The sequence below is a fragment of the Lepisma saccharinum genome, chromosome 15, assembly GCF_977018435.1.
Source record: "Lepisma saccharinum chromosome 15, izLepSacc3.1, whole genome shotgun sequence".
In the NCBI taxonomy this organism is placed as follows: Eukaryota; Metazoa; Arthropoda; class Insecta; order Zygentoma; family Lepismatidae; genus Lepisma; species Lepisma saccharinum.
The window spans coordinates 70,774,460-70,795,331 of record NC_139243.1 but is presented as its reverse complement, the minus strand read 5'-3'; the positions used below and the strand labels follow the sequence as shown (position 1 = coordinate 70,795,331).

General features: G+C 38.0%; 1 protein-coding gene across 1 annotated transcript in view; it reads left to right on the top strand.

Moving 5' to 3' along the window:
• Positions 1–1,132: 1,132 nt before the first annotated feature.
• The window catches only part of LOC145999323 (uncharacterized), a 134,470-nt gene continuing 114,730 nt past the window's right edge, over positions 1,133–20,872 (top strand). Inside the window, exons 1-2 of the mRNA XM_083136265.1 lie at positions 1,133–1,146; positions 11,176–11,338. Coding sequence (XP_082992391.1) covers positions 11,258–11,338 — 81 coding nt within the window. The 5' untranslated portion in view covers positions 1,133–1,146; positions 11,176–11,257. The remainder of the gene's footprint in view (positions 1,147–11,175; positions 11,339–20,872) is intronic.

The following is a 20,872-nucleotide window of genomic DNA, read 5'->3' as shown; positions in this document are numbered from 1 at the left end:
CGGAGAGCCGGCTGCGGGCAAGAAGGATGTGTCATGGAATAAATACGTGAAAGATAATGTGAGGGTAAGTTAACCTCTTATTTTTTACTAACGTAACCTAAATAAAACAAAACCAAACCTGGCTAACTTTGCATGTTTCGTGACTTGAAAGTATAATTTAAAAGACCCAATCATTCGTGGAACATAGGAATTTTCATGCACAATAGAGTTGGAAACACTGATATTCGAAAACAAAAGAAGCGTTATTATTCGCAAAGCAAGCGATATCGCACCGTGAGGTGCTTTCCGTAGCATTCAGGAAGATGGCTTATTTTAGCAGAAAATGTGTTTGTTTTCGTGCAAAAAGCATAATGGCACCTTCGGCTATGTTCCGCAATATATAATTGGTAAGTACTAACCACGAGAAACACAAAATATCCGATTTAAATGTGTCTCCGATCTATGAAACTGTTAATCTAACCTTGTAAGCATTCCTCGTCTGAAATAATGAAAGAAACTGCATCTGTGGGTGGAATCCGGAGCGACAAATCAACTCGAATGCCGCGAAACGAAGGATCTCACTTATCGCACAGCACTTGAGCGCGTAAACAATATGGACGTGAACAAATGGAGAAATGCATTGCTTTTAGTAGCAAGAAAAACGTCTGTGAAGTTCTCCACATTTTCCTCAGGCACAAATAGAACACACGCCCACGCCCACGCCCACTACGTTTCCTGTAGTATTGTCTAACATCGGGAAGGTGTTTTGTGTGAAATTGAGGTAAGTTTTCCGTATCCTGGAAACGGATTTCTTCAAATTTAAAAGTTTGAGGCTCATTTGGGGTAGGTGACTCCGGCCAATTTCTAACATGCCTTGGTCTCGCTGCAGAACATGGGCTGCTTTTTTCTTCTAAATAGACGAACGAAATTTATATCCCCTGAAAGTACGTACCTTCTACTTCTATTTTCCGGTGTTCCTTTTACGATTACTATTATATTATTACGCGTAAAAAAATGTTTTTCTTGCTACTAAAAGCAATGCATTTCTCCATTTGTTCACGTCCATATTGTTTACGTGCTCAAGTGCTGTGCGATAAGTGAGATCCTTCGTTTCCACCCACAGACACACAGTTTCTTTCATTATTTCAGACGAGGAATGCTTACAAGGTTAGGTTAGGCCTGTTAGGTTGGGTTCCAATAGCATAAATACAATGAATTTTTTTTCTTGCTACTAAAAGCAATGCATTTCTCCTTTCATTCGTGTCCATATTGTTTATGCACAGTTTCTTTCATTATTTCTTCGAGGAATGCCTACAAGGTTAGGTTAGGCCTGTTAGGTTAGGTTTCATTAGCATAAATAAATGACGGTAAATTTCTCGTATCGGACAAACGGCTGAAATTTGCTAGTTCATTTAATTTGAATATTCGTACTTACGTATTCTGCATTGAGAAACATTGCTGAAGGTGGCATTTCGCTTATTTCATGGAAATAAGCTCTATATGCGACATATCGAGTAAGTTTTCTTCGTTTCTTTTACTAATTATTATTTAGGCTAAGAGAACTAAACCTAGCTACCTATTGTCGGGACGCGCTAGCAAGCGGCGTGGGACCACCCACTCTGGTAGCGACGCGCTGTTGCCGGATTGACCTACTTCAGGATTCTCGCGAGCGCACAGAAACATGAGGAAGGCTGAACTACTGCTGCTCCTTATGTTACACAAACCCCAGTTCGCCATATATCGAATAGACAAGCTTGCAGAAGAAGCGGGACATACGGTGATCCGTCTCCCGCCTTATCATTGTATGTACAATGCAATCGAACTTATTTGGGCACAGGTCAAAGGGCTGGTAGCACAAAGGAACACTTTGCCACCTTTTACACCGTATAAAATTTTGCAATTGACAGAACAGGCTATCGGGGATGTGACAGCAGATAGGTGGCGTTCGGCTATAGAACACACAAGGAAGATTATTTCCGAAGCATGGGAAAAGGAGGGAGTTCAAGAGCAGGAAATTGAGGATTTTGTAATTTCACTTGGGCGGGAAGACAGTAGTGACAGTAGTAGCTCAGATGAAGATGTTTCTTTACCAACCAACAATGAAGATGATCTTGGGATAGCGTCACTGCAATGGTAGCCGGTAAGCAAAAACAACTGATTCTTTAACTACTACTTCTGTTCTTTCATTCATTTTTTATGTTTTTACATACAGGTAGCTCAAAGCATTAATAACACATGTACCAAATGTATCATTAATGTTAAGGAAATCGAGCAATTGCCAAGCGTTTCGTTGTAATTTATTGAACTCTGTATTGCCAGAGCCTGTATTCTCATAACTCCCAAATTATCTCACTTCACACACCCACATGTGCCTCCCCGATGGCACAGTGGTAGGGTAAGTCTTGTCGCCTTGTAATCAAGTAGTCCTGGGTTTGATACCCTGTCGAGGCACATAATGGTTCGGATCCCACTTCCAGATTAGCCGTAGTGTGCATAAAGTGGACTTTAAAACACCAACTCAATCAATCAATTCACACACAATTGATTTGTTCTTGATAAATTCATCTCCGTAATACAGTAACTCACTCAGTTCTGTAAAATTCTGTTTTGGAGGTGAATTTTTGTAGGTTCCTCAAAATATAATTTCAAAACGTGTTAACGAAACGAAGTTGAACGTAATTTGTTTATACGTAATTTGCCCTAATTTCCAAGAAATACATTTCATTTGTACGTTCTGAAGCTTCAACAATCGCGGCGTGACAAAGAAGGCAAAGAGAGGCGGCATGAAATCAAAGGAGAACGATTTGCCACAGTATTGTTCATAACACAAGACGCATTTTCTTTTGTTGGTAATTGTGATATGATACAACATAAGTAAAAAGATGCAGGTAGCTGATGCTTGCAATGTACCATAATAAAAACACAACAAAGGTTCTTTCAGTGAAGGTTTTCGGTTGCTGTGTAGAGCAGGAAGATAAAATGTTTCATGCTTGTCAGAATGCCCGAGCTTGCCAACAGCTGACTAGCCTGTCCGTGTGTTTGTGCGAACGTGGCAACGTAGAAACCCCCCAGCCACATGGCAACCAAAGAGGAAACAGAATTTGGTCACGTTCTGCCGTTCTGCGTTCTGATTGCACGCCGCTTCTTATCGCGTCCGTACAGTAACAACATAGGCATTTTTTGCTTCCACTAGATTTGTGCAGGAATACGCCTTTTCCTTGGTTGCTACGATTTCAATATCGCCCAACCTGGACATGTTTTTCTGGTGTTTTTTTTTAAAGAAAAAATTTGTTCCGCACGTTAAAACTTACTTTTCCCAATTACTAACTACAAAACGTTAGCAAAAAATTATGAACCACGTTCTTCCTAAGCAGCCCATATTCTGCAGTCTTACCGATGTTTCTTTAGTATCATGTCATAACTCAGGTTTTGTGTCAAAAATAATATAAATTTTATTTTCTGTCATTCCATACTTTTAATTTCTAGAAAATAACCCAAAATTTAAAAAAAAACGTTTTCGCGGTGGACATAAAGTACCCACCCTTGGTGTAACGTGTTACCATAATGTGCATGTAAAAAACCAGGAAGAGGAAGATGTGTTCTTTGTTGCAAAGAAGCCAGATCGAAAAATGTACAGTTGAACAAGTTTGCAAAAACAACAATTGTATGTGGAAAATGTGAAGCCTTTGTTTATGGAAAGGATAGTGAAAAAAAGTAACGAGTGCCGCTCTTGCAAACACAAGACTATTGATTCAGAGTAACCAACAATGACTTTTGGAAAGTAATATAAGACAATAATGCTTACTCTGTAGCTTCCAACAACAAAAATAATTTATGTCTGTAGTACTACATCCTTGCTCATATACATATACATATACATATTCGGGAAATATGTGAATAAAATTTCCATAATGTTAAAATATATTGTAAGAATAACAAATAAAAAAAAGTGATATACATAATACCTGCTCTGCTCGTAGCCTTCAGTTGTCTTAGTTTATAGTTACTACAAAATAGATAAGAATATTAAGTTTTATGGGGTTGTGTGGTGGACATTTTTAACCCTCCCTTGGTGTGTGGTGTTACGCGTAACCCCTTGGTGTACGTAGGGTTAACAGGGAGTCTATAGAAAAGGCCGGGGAGCCGGAGCAGAGGCGGGGCCACGTTAGCGGTTGGGGGTGGTAGGTCAATTACCCCAGGGGCGAAGCCCAGAATCTGTTGGAAATTTCGACTCTAAATTCAAACGACAATAATGAAGAATTGCAATTACTTTGATCAAAAAAACGTCAATACACCTTAAGTAATGTTCCGCAAAGCAGATAGGTAAGTAGGAATGTCAAAAATTGACGAAACGAAGAAATTATAGGTGTTCGCAGGATAGTAAATTTTTACCCCCCAGGAACCCATTGGTTTAATGTTGGGCGAACCCCAGAACCACTTTATGCAGGGACAAGGCTAGAAAAACCCAACCTTAGATCACCCACCCTGGAAACTGAACCCGGGTCTCGCACTTGGCAGTCAAATGGGTAACAGTTGTCAATCGGCCAAACGGATTTCAGTAACATTATCGTATGAGGGAAACTGATTCCTTCAAATTTACAGCAGAAAGTACTTACGGAAATCATTTTCTTTAGCGTTGTGGAAGTTCCTGAATGTAGATTTGATCCATTTTAATGTGAATGCATGTTGTTTTCTGCAAAAATCTCTGTCCGACATGCAGTTTCTGCTCCCGCCATTTGCTTTCTGCACGAGAGTGCAATGTTAAGATGATGCAACCCCGTAGCCAGTGTTTCAGCCTCGCCGTGTTTTTACTAGAACATGACGTGTCGAGTATTTTTTTTTTTTGTTAATTATGCTTGCCTAACCTAACCTAACCTTACGGAAAATGTTTTTTTTTTTTAGGCTAAAACCTAAAACCCCTAAACCAGTACGCTATCACGGCCATAATGTGTTACAGATTCGAAACAACAAGTAGCAGTAAGTACTCGTAAATCTAAGAAATAGACCTTGATATGCATTATTTCACTTTAGGAAATGTTCCACATTCGAAAATAACACGTTAGCAATGTAAACAAGTCCGAAATATATGATTCATAGGTGTTTCCCTCATACGATAATAGTACCCGGATTTCTTCATATTTACACAAGAAAGTACTTACCGAAATGAGTTTCTGTATCATTTTCGAAGTTCGTGGAGATGTTTTCTTTCATCGTTGAATCTGTTTTACCAGGAATTCATGTATTTTTAAAGAGAAATATCTCTCTGTTGCACAATTGGCATTGCTTCCATTTTCTTTCTGGTGAACCGGATTTTGCGCACGCTTGATGACATAATATCCTGCCATTGGGCCCAAGTTCCTTTTGTTTTATTGCGATTTCATCATGCTACGAATGCAATTTTTGGCATGAATTTACAATACCAGACCACTCTCCCATGTCTATAAAATTTCACCTGCTTACTAATTTCGGTGTCCTGATCACGTATCTGTAGTTCATAATTGGCGGTCACTTGTTAAAATTGTACATTTACGTGTAGAACTTGTAAATTAACCTTGCAATTTACCACGGTGATTGTCCATACACAGCAATTCGGAACCATCTTTCTTTCGCAATTCATTAATGGTCTTCCTTTATGCACAACAATCTTACAACCTAGAATATTGACGTCAGACGAGGAATGCCTACAAGGTTAGGTTAGGTTCCATTAGCATAAATACAAAGAAAAATTAATATTTTGGCTAAGAGAATTATGCCTTGCCTAACATGAAAAAGCTATCTCCTGTGACGTCAGAACACAATGTTGCTAATGTGTTGTGCGATAAGTGAGACCCATTTGGGGGAAAAGTGGTGTGTTCCGTGTAGGTACTGTTCTTATGGTAGGGTTACGTTACGTTAAACATAGTTTATTTCGTTTTTTTTTTCCTCGATTTCCATACTCGACTACCAATTATTACATACAGATTCGTGATTAGGAGTTCACAATTAGTGAGTAGGCGAAATTTTATAGAAATTGGAGAGTGGTCTGGTATTGTAAACTCGTTCCCAATTTTTACATGGTTCGCTTTCGATTTATGTCTGTTAACACATACTGATGAGTTTTAGCGATCACTTAATATTTTGTTCAATATATGTTATCGTGGTTAGGTTAGGCAGGTTAGGTTTGGTTCCCTTGGCATTAAATTAAAGTCCCTAAATGCATTCTACTAAGGTTCCGATTTACTTCTACATTCATTCCCACGCTTCTACGTTATTTACTGTCACTTGTCGACGGAGAATATCTTGTCCATGAGAAGTGTGTAAGGTAATTATAAAGTTGTTTTTTTCAACATAAATAACTTTTTTCGATTCCAAACAGCGCTCATTACGTTAAGGAAGGTTCACATTTCGTGTGACAATGATTTCCAAAATTCTACGATAATTAGTCTTTGTGCTAGGAGAAATCATAAAACAATCGGAACCATTACCGAAATGAGTGCTAATGGAACCTAACCTAACCTCGTGTGAATGGTTCGTGGAGCTACCTGTGGATGGTTTTTGTGGCTAACGTCAATGGTTTGTTGGGTTAACGTGAATGGTTTGTGGGGTTACCCATGGATGGTTTTTGGGGCTATCTGTCAAGCATTTTTTGGTTAGTAAAGTTGGAAACACTGCATATCCACTACACAAATCAAGCTGCGGGGCTATATTGTGTGTTATCCACTACGCAAGTCAAGCTGCGTGGCCACATTGTGTATTGCAGAAGGGAAACAAGGAAGAATATTGGGGCTATTATTGACATTATTTTCATCAGAAAAGCAGAGGAACACCTAAAAGAATGTTTCGCAATGCACCATAGGTAAGTTCCAATGTAAGAAGTGACGAAATAAATGAGTGCGAGGTGTTCGGCCGATAGACAACTTGTAATGTCAAATGCCCTACCGACTAGTGTGAGTGCTTTGCTTTTTTGCTTTTTGTGCCATTTTTGGCTAATTTCCGAAGAAGAGGATGAGTGATAATATTATGAAATTGATGAATGGACACTCACAAACATTCATGCCCAGCCTGGATTCAAAGCCGGGACCCCTGGCATTGTAGCACGATGTGCTAATCACTCCCATCATGGGGGATGGTCCTTACCGACTAGACCGCTGTGGTATTTTGCGTGGTTTGATTTCTAATTATGTCTGTTAACACATATCATACGTCAGAGGTTTCGTGACTACTTCCTGCATGTTTTCTGGAGAACAATATTTCCCTCCCATGCACTTCTATCTCATTGTTTGCAAGTAGTTATTCATTTACTATTGTCTTAGTTACAGACTTCTGCTACCATCTTCTTTCACGTGTGTAAGATGTGAAGGAGTATTATTTCACTCCTAAATGTTTTTGTTGTTATGTTAGTCAGGTCAGGTTTAGGGCTCTTGGAATTAATAAAATATTCTGAAATCCTTTCATTGTTAGATTAGGTGGATCACCTTTAGGTCTCATAGCAGTAGAATAATTGGTAACAGTTAGATATAGCGAAAATGCATTTCTTCAAATTTACAGGAGAAAAGAAGGAAAAGTACTTACGGAATTGAGTTCCTGTGGACTTTTGGAAGCTGGGAATAGTGTTTTTTCCATTCGTGCAACTTATTCGGCTGGTAAATAATGTAATTTTCCACATTCATGTATCTCTGTTGCACGATAGCTCGTGCCACCATTACCGTCGTCTATGTGAAACAAATGTTCTGTGCGTTCGATTACGTAACCCCCTGTCAGTGTAGCAACCGCGCGGTAGTTTTACAAGATGACGTGTGAGCATTTTTTTTTTCCAATTTAATTTTCTATGTTTGCCTAACCTAACCTAACCTTCCGTGAATGGTTTGTGGATGAATTTTTGCTTAAAAACCTTTTGTGAATAGGTTGTGCGGCATTTATCGGTTCATAAGTTTGGTAACACTGAATATCAGCTGACGATAGACAACGTGAGTCAAGATTTGACTGCCAATTAGCAATGACCAATAAATACTTGTAATGTTAAAAATAACGTGTTTTTTTTTCAATGAAAAAAACGTAATCCCACGTTGAAAAATGTTTCGCTATGCATATGAGGTAAGTACAAATGAAATTAATTTCAATATAAACGAGTTAATTGTGTTTTCGCTATATCTAACTAGTACCGAATAATTAATGCCCCTAAATGCTTTAAACACCTGATCACTTCTTGATCTGTCTTTGAGCACAATTCTTCCTTCGAGCCTCTTATAACAATTTGCAAATAATTGACGAAAGTTCAGCAGGGGGAAAGAGAAACTACATTCCATCTTACTATTTCACAAATTCGGTATTACGTCCAAAACAGGGGTATAGCTAGGATGACTCCCAAAAATCCCATTCCTGTCTACATTTAGTGTAATTTTACATGTAATTATATAGTGTACATTTGATACCTCTGATTCAGAAATGGAACCTGTATTAACCATGTAAACAAAACCAAACTAAAAGTTTCACTACTCACCTGGTTGCAAATTGACTGCACATATATGTACAAAAATTGGATAGCATATGAAACACTGTTGGTACACATGAGAATGAATTTGTGCAGCTTTTCAAAAATGTTCTATCACAGTGGTTCCCCAAGTGTGCTTCACGGTGGGGTGGGCCACCATGGATACCTTACAGGGGTGCCGCGAAATGTTCCAATATTTTCACTGAAATGACGCTTCCAGATATGTGCTTATTTAGTACTTTTAGTACCTTTTCGATCTCTGACGAACACTTCTCACTCGTTTATTTCGTCATTTTTAACATACCTACTATGTTGCCCATGCTACTGTGCACCGGTAGCCCCATGAACCATGCACGGTAAGGTTAGGTTAGGCAAACAGTTAAAATTTGTGGTCGTAGTAATGTCATCTTCTTGCATGGGTAGCCCCACAACCCATTCACGGATAGTTCCAAAAAACGTTCACAGATAGCACCATGCATGGTAAGGTTAGGTTACGTTAGGAAATCATAGTTAAAATTGGGGGTCGTAAGAATGTCAGGAAGGACACGTCATCTTCTTGCAAAACCACTGCATGGTTGGAAACAGTGACGGGGTTACATCATCAAACGCACGCAACATCCGATTCAGGTAGAGGAAGCAAATGAAAGGAACGGCAATTGCATGTTGGAGAGATATTTCTCAAAAAAAAAAGAAAAAAAAAGAATAATAATAATAATAATTTGCACTCAAACAGATTACACGATGAGAGAAAACACCTTCACGAACTTTAACAATGCTACAGAAAGTGATTTGCGTAAGTAGTTTCTTCTGTAAAAATGAAGAAATCTGTTCGGCAGACATCGAACAGTTACTGTACTTTTTACATGTAAAATGTTTGTGAATTTGATATATGTATTTATTTTTTAACATAAGGCAAGCAACATAACTACACTAACTGAGCATAGCAAGTGCTAGATAGGCTTACATTCTGACTTGGGTGCTGCAGAAAAATCTTCAAACATATGTACCTTTCACTAAGTTCAGGAATTTACCTGTCGCTCCACATGTCGTTGTCACAAGACTCTTATCAATTACAAGGAAAACAAAACTCACTGTTTCACTTTTATTCAAGGTTTATTCTTGGAAACTCACACTTAACAGCAATTAAATGAACTTTAAGTCACATATTGCAATTTTTCAAGACATCTTTTTCCACTATATTTTTTAGTTTCTATGGTATTCCTTGCTTGTTGATACATCTATTAGTTTCTTAAATGTTGCCAGGTCCTGGCACATCAAGGTTAGTTTATTTTCTATCTGACACTAGTTATCTATGGCATCATAAATGTTTGCCAAATTGAAAACGCACAAATACTATATTTTAACTAAATAACAAAGAATCACAATGTAATGTTCATTACACCCTGTTCTATCATACAGTCTTCATTCTGTTGGTCCAAGAGTTTTAAACATCTCAACTATGTCACTGATGAATTTGATCACATAAGAAAAATGCTCCCTCATTGCTTGAAACTTTTATGAGCTTGAAAATGCTTCATCTTTTTATTTTCAAGAGTATAATATTGTATATTAACCTGCAATCAGTCTTGGATGCACGCCACACTCACTTACAATTTAATGAAGTGTCATTTTAACAATATTTAAAATATTGACCTACAGCACACAGTACCAAATTTTAGAGTACCACTGGAAGTACAACAAATTAATTTCAAACAATTAAAATTTGGATTTGAAATTCTTATACAATTAACAATTATTTTTGTACATTAATGTATTCCTAACATTTGTGACTTGTGTTTGTAGATGTATGTATTTCGAGCATGAACTAGTGAAATGGCAAATGTAAACCACTCCACACCTGAAATTAAATAAGTAGAGATAGATGTGTGTGTATGTATGCCATTTAATTGAATTAGTATTTTGTGTATACATTGTAATCACAGACACAGACCCTTTATATTTGTTTGGGGAGTTGAGAGGTGGTAATTTGTATACCCTTGAATTTTTGGAAAGTTCACCTTAAACCAGGAATTATACTTGAATTTTATCATGGTCTAGTAGTGGCCATACTGAGTAAGAGATGTGAATGTATCTAGGAAAGTGAGGACATGCAATATATAATACGGGAATGACCAAAATATAATAGGAATAGAAATATACAAAGCTTTGTATAATTTAAGAATACAGTGTACAACAAATTTTTACAAGTTTGGTAGGGAATGCAGATGTTCAACTGTAGCAATTGCTAAGAGGAATGTTTATATTTTTGTCTCAGTACAAAATATAAATGGGAACATTTAATTTGTAATAATTATCTACTTTTGAGGTACATAACTAAAATAGAGAAATGCACATGGGGTGATGGGGAGGTATAAAGCTCCACATATTCTTGATTGTGGCCAAAGTTGTGATGGCGATCAGTTTCCTGCCTGGATGCCTTTACCCTCCAGGATTGCCCCCAGGTACCCATTTATATGAGACTGGGTGATCTTCGGAGCCATGCAGAAATGGAATGACTGGAAAATTTCCTTGTGCAGATCTCCTGCCGTGAAATGAGCCTAGGTCTTCCTAGTGATAGCCAGATGCTCTATGAGCTGAGCTATGGAGGCTCTTGGTAGGTGACTAAAGTTTTAATAAATATCCAGTATTTACCCAATACTACCCAGTGTCTAAATATCCATGTCCCAACCCTATCCTACTTATGACTTCAGTTTTCTTCATTCTAGGTTTCAGAGGATGACAGTTTGCCAAAGTTTGTGTGCTATCCATGCATAGACATGCCAGAGAATCTTACATGACTTCCGTAACATGTCTTCTGAATCGGGTAACCTTCTCAATGAATACCCGTCATCTGCAGAAGAGAAGCAGAGAGGGGAGACAGGATTTGAGGTAAAGTTAATTTTTTTACTTGAATATTTTGTAATACTAACAAATAGTCTAATCGGCTAGACTGCACAGTCGACCCTTGTGTTTTACCATTTGAAAGTAAAAGAAAGAGATGTTCGCTAATGGTATGTATTTCACACTACGATTTGCCACTATTCATTTCTCAATTTGCAGTTACACTTCTATGAAAGATTAAAAAATTTACTACTACATTACTCACCATAGATTGTTTTCTTTAACCTAATCCATGTTAGTTTTAAACACACTTTATTGCCAGGTCGAACTTTAGTTTTCAGTGTAGATATATATACGAATTTTCACTTGGATTGAACTTTTTTTAAATCTTGTTTTAATTTGTATTTCTTTGTTGCGCAGGTTCTAACATGCCTTTAAAGGATATCTTTAGAGAAAGGCTGGGCCGCGGTAGTGGTAGGGGGCGTAGGTCAGGGGGAGGGGGCAATTTTTATGAAATTTTTACACTTCCAATTGTTTCCTCACCTTAAATCATACATTTCTGGAATCCTTGGTTCCTACTCTTTCCAACGATGTATGATGCATATTTCTATTCAGAAGGGTCGATTGGACATCCTTACCATCGAATCTTATTTGCTCTTGGTGTGGTAATAGATGTATTTCTAAGGTATAGAAAGTATTATTTTTGCACGTGCTGTTACTAATAATGAAATTGTGTTTACTTCTTGAAGAACCACTGTGAAAGGAATATGTAAGGATCAGGGTTCATGTGAATAAAATTGTATTTCATTCTACTCTATTCTGTTGTATTTTCATATGTGTGTGTGGCGTGGACTTCATTGTAAAACTCTTTCAAAATACATGAGGAATGGAATATATGTAACTAGAACAAGATATTGCCATGCTTAAAAGAAAAATTTAAATTCATGATATTTTACCATACATTGTTGATAATAAAATAATGATAATTAAGACCACACCTAGAGTGGGTAATAAAAACACCACATTCAACTTTTCAGTTTTCTAACGTGAGCGTTTATCAGGAACTTTGTACAATGAGGAGGATGAAAGGCTAATATAACACATATTTTTAAAATATTTAAAAAATATTCAAAAGACACATAAAAATTATTTTGTGAGTATGTTATTTACACAACAACGTTACGAGAATCTACTGTTCTCTTCTTCAGGTCCAAAACTTTGACTACGAAAAACTTTCCATAGCCATGTCAAGATATTTTAAATTGTTCAATGTAAAAATATGTGTTTTAGAAGGAAATGGTCTTTTAACTTCAGGGACTTTTAATTTGTAACAGAATATGTAGGCAACATCAGTTTTAGGCATAGTTTTTAAATTCCTGTCTAACCCATATCAAACCCACATCCTTATTCTTGGTTTTTAAAATATCCTGACGTGGCTATGGAAAGTTTTTCGTAGTCGAAGTTTTGGACTTGAAGAAGAGAACAGTAAATTCTCGAAATGTTGTTGTGTAAATAACATACTCATTTTTACCATTTTTTTTTAAAAAAAAATTTTTGAATATTTTTTTAAATATTTAAAAAATACGTGTTATATTGCTGTTGTGAGTAAGTCGCACATTCATAATGGGTTGGCTTATTGAAAGGCTAATTTGTAGGACAAATTTAGTTTTTTTACAATATTCCGGATGGAAACACTGCATTTTATTTTTTAATAAACAGTCCCAGTAGATCTTCCATAACTAATTTGTATATTTTACACAACAAAATCAGATAACACACAGTGGAACCCCATTTTTAAGTTCCTCGATCTTATTTTTTCTCCCAACATTTTAAGCTCTTTAGCTACTGCACCCTGAGGAATATTTATTCTAAGTTTCACTGTAAGGGCAATTACTGTTTTGCATTTTCTGACTTGGAGCACCATGAAATAATGGGATACAGCATGGACAAAATTAGCCAAAAAATTATTAACCACTGTTATATTAGATTGCTCCATTGGAACATGCTGACTGTCTTCTGTATTATTTCAAGTATTCTGCCTGTCTATTCACGTCTCTGCCCATCCATGTTTTTGTAGAAACCATAGTGCATGTTTGGTGCTGTCGTAGTCTAGTAGATAGGACATCTGACTGCCACAAGGGAGATCCAGGATTGATTCCTTGGTTGGGTGATCTGAGGTAAGAAATTTTCTGGTCTTGTGCATACACAAAGCACCTCTGGGATTCACCCAGCCTCAAATAAATAGGTCCTGGGAGTAGAGGTGGCTGGAGAATGGTTGCTGATCACATCATGTTTAAAGTGTCAAAGATCGAGAATGTCTGGTGCCCTACCCCCACATCCCCTAAATGTGGCTTAATGGCACAGTGCAATATGCACAGGGAACTTTTATCATAGGCATGTCACAATTGACATACAAAAGGGGTGCTACATCTAGTCCATATTCTTGTTTCTGCAGTTAAATTAGCCAATTTTCTTTGCCTCTGTATCCACTAGAGCAGTGGTTCTCAACCTTTTCCAATCGAGGACCCACCTTGAAGAATATTACACTTCGTGGGACCCAGGGACACCGAAACCGGGGGGCCTCCCCCCAGTTCTCTGTTGGTACACCCTGTAAAGGGCCCAATGTATAACTCAACACAATTTAATTTTGTAACAAAATATTATTTATGTGATGGAAATTTCATAAATTATTTTAGAACTATGTTTGAAATTATGCAGAATTCTGTTCTGAATGTGGTGTTTTACTCTCAGTATTTCTATTTCCAAATACACAGTTAATAAAGGAATAAGCATTGTATATTATGATTAGGTACAAGAATAGAGAAAGAAGCATGGGAATACTGTAGTCCTCATGTTCTTGAGTAAGTCAGTCCATCGAAAAATAGGTAGGTTTTTCACATGAATGTAAGCTACTTTTAACTTTCATTGTCGGCATCTGTTGATGTATCGTTTACGTCACCTTATGAACTTCTGAGGTGCCAAAATTTGGAAGGTTTTGGTTTCGATTGTTTGCATTCGAAAGAGACAAATGAAAGGAATGAGAAAACAAATTGATCATCTTCATTCAGTACATAGCAGTGAATTGTGGTGGTTGGATGTTGTTGAGCTCCGAGTTGAGAGGAGCATGGAAAAAAGAAAAACTGGAACACTTTTTGACTATTTCAAGAAGAAATCCAAAAATGTGAGTAGTAACTTTGTTTGCAAACTCTTATATCTACTTAAACAAAATTTACATTACGTTGCGATTTCCTGAAACAAACAAACCGAATATCTACCTATAAAACTTACTTTGTTTGTTAGATCTCATCAACCATGTTAATTATAAACTTCCTGGACTAGCGACCCTTAGGCTATAGCCAGTGACGTGTGGTGACGTTGATACTTGGGGTAGCAATCAGTGAGTCGCCCAAGGGCAGGTTGGTGTGGGTCGTAGACTCCCCCCCCCCCTTTATCGCTTTGTATTCCTAAAAAGAACAAGTCAAAGACAAGAGAAGATTGTAAAATGAGCAATGGCTTCTAAAAACAGTACACGTAACTCCCACCTCCTTTCGACGATCAAAAACAATTTGATTTGACTATACTGTTTCCAACTTTAAAACGAAGTAGGTGTGGCCAATAAGTTACCGAAATTTGTATTAATGCGCGCGGTGCCCACTTTCCATTCGCCAGCACTTGCCCCTTCCTCCCAGCACACGTGTTAGCTTCAGTGTCAGTATTTTCCACAACGTTTCGAAACTAGAGTGACTTTTAAAAATGTGCAAATATTAGTTTCTAAAATGAACACTGTTGTAAATACGAGAGATGAAAAAATATAATAAAATAGAGGTAAACACTTACCAACGATGTCAGTTCTTGTCAGTGGTAATATACAATATAAGATGAATTCACACAGCTGGCCATTGTAGTGGAGTGGGTATCACTGCATGCTACGACGCCAGGAGTCCCAAGTTTGAATCTTGGCCTGGGCATGGATGTTCTTTGTGGGTGTTATTTCATCAATTTCACCATATCATCACTCATACTCATCCTCGCGATTAGCCAAGAGTGGCAGAAATGCGAAGTAAAATAAATAATTCATGGAATAATTTAACGAGCGTAGTCAAACTCACATCCATGAAAAAAAAACAGCCACTTTCCTGCTGACGGCAGCAAGTACAAAATCGGCTAAAATGTGCCCTCCGTGTTTTTGTTCGGCTGAATTTCCTTGCAGACCGTATAAATTCTTGCTTTTAAGACACCTGTTCAGAAGTTAACGATCAACACAATACTCTGGATTCACCACAATTTTGGTATCTCCACTTGTTCAAGGTTTCAAATGTAGATGTTTTGTAACACTTGCTGTTGAATCCACATCAACATTCAATGATACTTACAACCTAAAAACACTACGCAAAATCTCGAAAACCACCACACGGCAATAGAGAGGAGGGCAGGTTTTGCAGGGTCGAGGTGAGGAAAGCTATAAATAGCCGTGTGCTTGAGGGTAACAGTGTTTCAGAAGATTCTTGACCACGAAAAGTAGTGTCTCCATCTATGTTATTTTTTCCCTTATGAATTAGATACAAGAAATGTGAAGGTCTTATTACGTACCCCGTGTTGGAACATTAATAAAATTTTGTAGTTGCAAAGTTGGCTATATAGCAATTAGATACGATAACAGCTTTGTAATATTCCCGAATTGTAACGATGTTTCTATAAAGGTTGGGTAGCAACACTGAATGGCACAGTTTGCCCATCTCTTATGCCAAAAGCTTGTGTCCCTGCCCTCTACAAATTCCTTCTTGGAAGCAGTTGCCAGTGTATGCATCTGGCATTTTTCTTTGACAAGCTGGGAGAATTCAGGTTCCTGAAATCTGAGCATGTTTTATGAGGGAAGTAAAGGAAAGGAAGCGTAGGTGGATCATTTAATAAATGCTAAAGTAACATTCTGTACGATTTTAAGCATCACTGGTTGTATTTGCACCAAGCACTTTGGCTTTCTCAAAGGTTTCCCTACAATCTTTTGCAGTGTGTTGGTTTTACCATTCTAGATAAAATGCATGAAGTTGAAAGTAGTGTGTGCGTGTTTGTGGTATATGTTAATCATGTTTTCTGATTCTGTCTAGTCCGGTGTTTCAAGATTATAGACTTTACTTAATATTGTGAATTTGCAACACTGCACAACACAGGGTGACGGACAAGTAGCGGGAATTTTGTTAATTTGAATGAGTCAATGTCACCGTAGGTGCTTTACTAAAGAATGGTTATGAATTCATAAGCAAGGATAAGGCTAGTAAATGCTTTGAACAGCATACAATTCTGTATTACTGTAGTTTCAAGACGGCATTGAATGAACTATCTATCAAGGTGCAAAAGGTCTGCGGAGGGACTACTGCCAGAATCCACCAATAGGGCTGCACTGGCTTTGTCTAGAACACGTGCTTTTGTTTACATTCACTTCGTAGTGGAAAAAAATGGACTATAGTATGCCAGAGATCCTAGCTTGGCCATGGGTGTTCTTTGTGTATGTCCCTTCATCAAATTTATCTTATCATCTTCGTGATTAGCCAAAAGTAGCAGGAAAGCAAAACAAAATTAACCAAATCAATCAATCAATGATTTGATTTTTGTTACTTAGCATCGATTTTTTTGTCACATTTGGTTAATCGTGAAGATTATACGATAAAATTGGTGTAGGGACACATGCAAAGAACACCCATGCCCAGGTCGAGGTTCAAAGCCGGAACGCCTGGTTTCATAGCACACTGTGATAACCACTCTACCATGGTTGGTTGATTTGGTGTTTTAAATCCACATTATGCACAGAAATCCTAATTGGGACTGGACCTACAGTTTAAAGTGTTAGGTAAAGTGATGGAAGAGCAACGCTAAAAATAAATTAAAAAGTAATTTCCTCCCAGCGCATCTGCAGGTCACTGTGAAATGAGGAATCGAGAGATCTCTGTTTATGATTGCCCTCATGACTTCCATAAGTACATTAGCTACTTATTGCGATTAAATCTATACAGTTAGAAGAAGTGATGGGAGGTGGCAAGAAGTTAATATATAAAAGGGGACAAACAGCTTTTTGTAGTTTCTTCGATAATATTCATTTGGCTTTTTGAGTTCTGGAATAAATTTTTCATTCCACATTAGTTCATTATTCACTGCAGAGTACAACACATATGAACAATATGGATTGTTCTTTGTGAGATCCCTAAATCAATTCCATCATATATCACTCATCCTCATTTTTGCAATAACCAAATGTGTCGGAAAGCGAAGTAAAATAAACCAAACAAACAACAATAAGAATGTTTATTTATTGACTGTTTAGCTTACCCAATTGTTTTAATTGGAAGCCAAGAGAGTAGTACATTTAAGTAAAACACTACTAAAGAGAGAGAGAGAGAGAGAGTTATTTAATTATTATATTTTCCATATTTGAAAAAAAAAAAGAAAGAAAGCATAACATTTTTGTCTGCACATAATATGTTCCCATTTCATAAATAATAAAACTACATTCCATATTATACATACGCATTGTACAATGTTTAAAAGTTGTGGTGTAAATACAGAGAACATAAGTACTGCAGATTTTTTTTTCCCCGAGTTATTTAGAGGATTTACAATGAAATCAAAAGGAAACCAATCCCCTACCTGTTCCTATAGGAGATAGACTGGAGCACTTGAAACCATGACCTTTAAGCCATTGCAGCGGGGGGCATGGGAGATAGAGGCTGGAATGTTCCCTTTCCCTTCCGTCGGCTGTTTCTACCTGGAACTGGTGAGGCGGAGGAACAATCAGCTAGGGCAGCCTTGTCTGCAGATCGCGAGAAGCACGTGAAAAACAGTGTTGCATATGGACTGGGGCTTCAACAAGACAATAAATATTGTGAATTGATAATAATTAGAGTTGTGAGATTGATTGATCTATCTCTGTGAGATTGATTGATCTATCTCTTCTAGACTAGCTACTCCTCAGTGCACGTCACTGGCTATAGCCTAGTAGCAAATACCCACTTCTTCTATTTAAGAAAAGCAGAAAGACTAGTGTGCTTGCTTTTATGCTATATTTTTCTTGTTAGTTTGTTCATTGCATTGGCTCAAGAACTATTTACAAAGTACAATGACTCAAAAGCATCTTTACTTTGTGGCACTGTGTCAAGTACTTGAGGAGAAACTGGATAATATTAATACCATTAGGTCAGTCAAAAAGTAAATGCAATCATTTTTTTTTATTTTTCACAGCAAAAATAGAAAACTTACAGTGATATCATTTTCCAACATAGTCCCCCTGCACTTCAATACACTTGTTCCAACGTTCCACAAGCTTTCCGATACCCTGAGAAAAAAAGGTTTTCGGTTGAGCAGCAAGCCACGTATGCACCGCTTCCTTCACCTGTTGGTCTGTGTCGAATCGACGGCCTCTTAAAGCATCCTTAAGTGGACCGAACAGATGGTAATCCAATGGGACGAGATCGGGACTGTATGCACGATGCTCTAACACCTCAAAGCCCAGATTCTGAAGAGTTTGAGCGGTGTTGGCGGCGGTATGGGGACGCATGTTGTCATGCAACAAAAGAATGCCTTCCAACAATCGACCTCATAGTTTGCTTCGAATTGCAGGCTTCAAATTGTTCGAAAGCATATCACTGTATCGTTCACTGTTTATTGTTGTCCCCTTTTCAACATAATGTTCCATAATTACCCCTTCTGAGTCCCAGAAAAGTGTGAGCATCACTTTTCCTGCAGAGTGTTGACGCTTGACTTTTTTTTTCACTGGAGATTCAGGGTGTTTCCATTCCATGCTCTGGCGTTTGCTCTCAGGTTCAAAGTGATGGATCCATGTTTCATCTCCAGTGATGATTTCTTTCAAAAAGGCTTCACCTTCGTTGGCATGTCTGTCCAATAATTGCTGACAGATTCTCACATGATTTCGCTTGTTCTCGTCAGTGAGTTCTTTAGGGACCCATCTTGTGCAGACTTTATGAAAGTTGAGCCTGTTATGGATAATAATTTCATATGCAGAACCATGACTAACATGCATATGGTTTGCCACTTCATCAACAGTCACTCGTCGGTTGTTCAGAACCAGCTCATGGACTTGCTCAATGTTGTCATCAGTAGTGGGTGTGGCTGGATGACCTGCTCTTTCCTCGTCCTTCACACTTGTTCAACCGCTTTTGAACTTTTCAATCCACTGGTAAACACTTCGCAGTGGTAAAACATTGTCACCGTATTGTGCTGAAAGTCTTCTATGGATTTCAGCTCCTGGTACACCTTCAGACCACAAAAAAACGGATTACAGAACACTGTTCTTCTGTGGTGTACATGGACAGTGGCGCAGCCGACATTTATTTGGCAACACATCAGAGCGAACTGAAGTGATACGCTGTAACCTGCCACAGACGAAGACAACGATACTATCTATCGGCTTGCAAGCGCAGAAAGCTGTACAGCCAACCTATGGAAGAAAAGAAAAACATTGCATTTACTTTTTGACTAACCTAATATATGGGCCATGAAATATTTAATTGAATGTTGTTTCCTTTTGTAAAAGTCACCATTTTCACGTTCCATGGTGCAGTGGCCTTGTACTGTAGGTGTTAAGTGACTTATTGAGCCATAACTTTGTGGTATTGTTAATTCTGCAACAATTAAAGTTAGGTGAAAACAAATGTCTTAGGTGAAAACAAATGTCTCAGTTGTTTTCCTGGTGAAATTCTAGCCCATTTTGATATGTCGCACGACCCCCTTCCCATTTAAATTTCTGAAGTTGATTCAAGATGGCGGACATCAAGATGGCTGCCGACCATGCGGGTGACGTCAATGTGGTTTCCCCTTGGCCAGGCAATGATTGGACATCGCCATTTTCATGTTCCATGCCGCAGTGGCCTTGTACTGGGGGTGTTAAGTGACTTATTGAGCCATAACTTTGTGGTATTGTTAACTCTGCAACAATTAAAGTTAGGTGAAAACAAATCTCACAGTTGTTTTCCTGGTGAAATTCTAGCCCATTTTGATGTCGCACGAACCCCTTCCCATTTAAATTTCTGAAGTTGAAATCAAGATGGCTGCCGACCACCTGGGTGACGTCAATGTGGTCCCCCCTTGGCCAGGCAACGATTGGTCATCGCCATTTTCACGTTCCATGCTGCAGTGGCCTTGTACTGAGAGTGTTAAGTGACTTATTGAACCACCCTGTAGTTTAAAATCTAACTAAATACACATGCTGAAATTGAAAACAATTGTTTTATGCAGCTAGTTTTGTAATCCAAGCAGTCTCGATAGCAATGTGAAATGATGACACTTGACACTTCTCAATAACCACATACACACACACACACACACAAACACACAAAGGTGGTTGGAAATATCAAGTGACACCTGAAGTCAACATGCATGTGACTATGTGCAGCACGGGTTGAATTCAAATTGTTAAAACAAAGGTTTTTAAGACATTAAATAATTTTTCGAGTCCTACTTTGCAATTCACCAAATGCCCTCTTGGGACCCTCCAGTGGGCAGCGCCCCATAGGTTGAGAAATGATGCACTGGGTGTATCAAACCTCACATCCATTTTTTTTTTTTTTTTTAGAA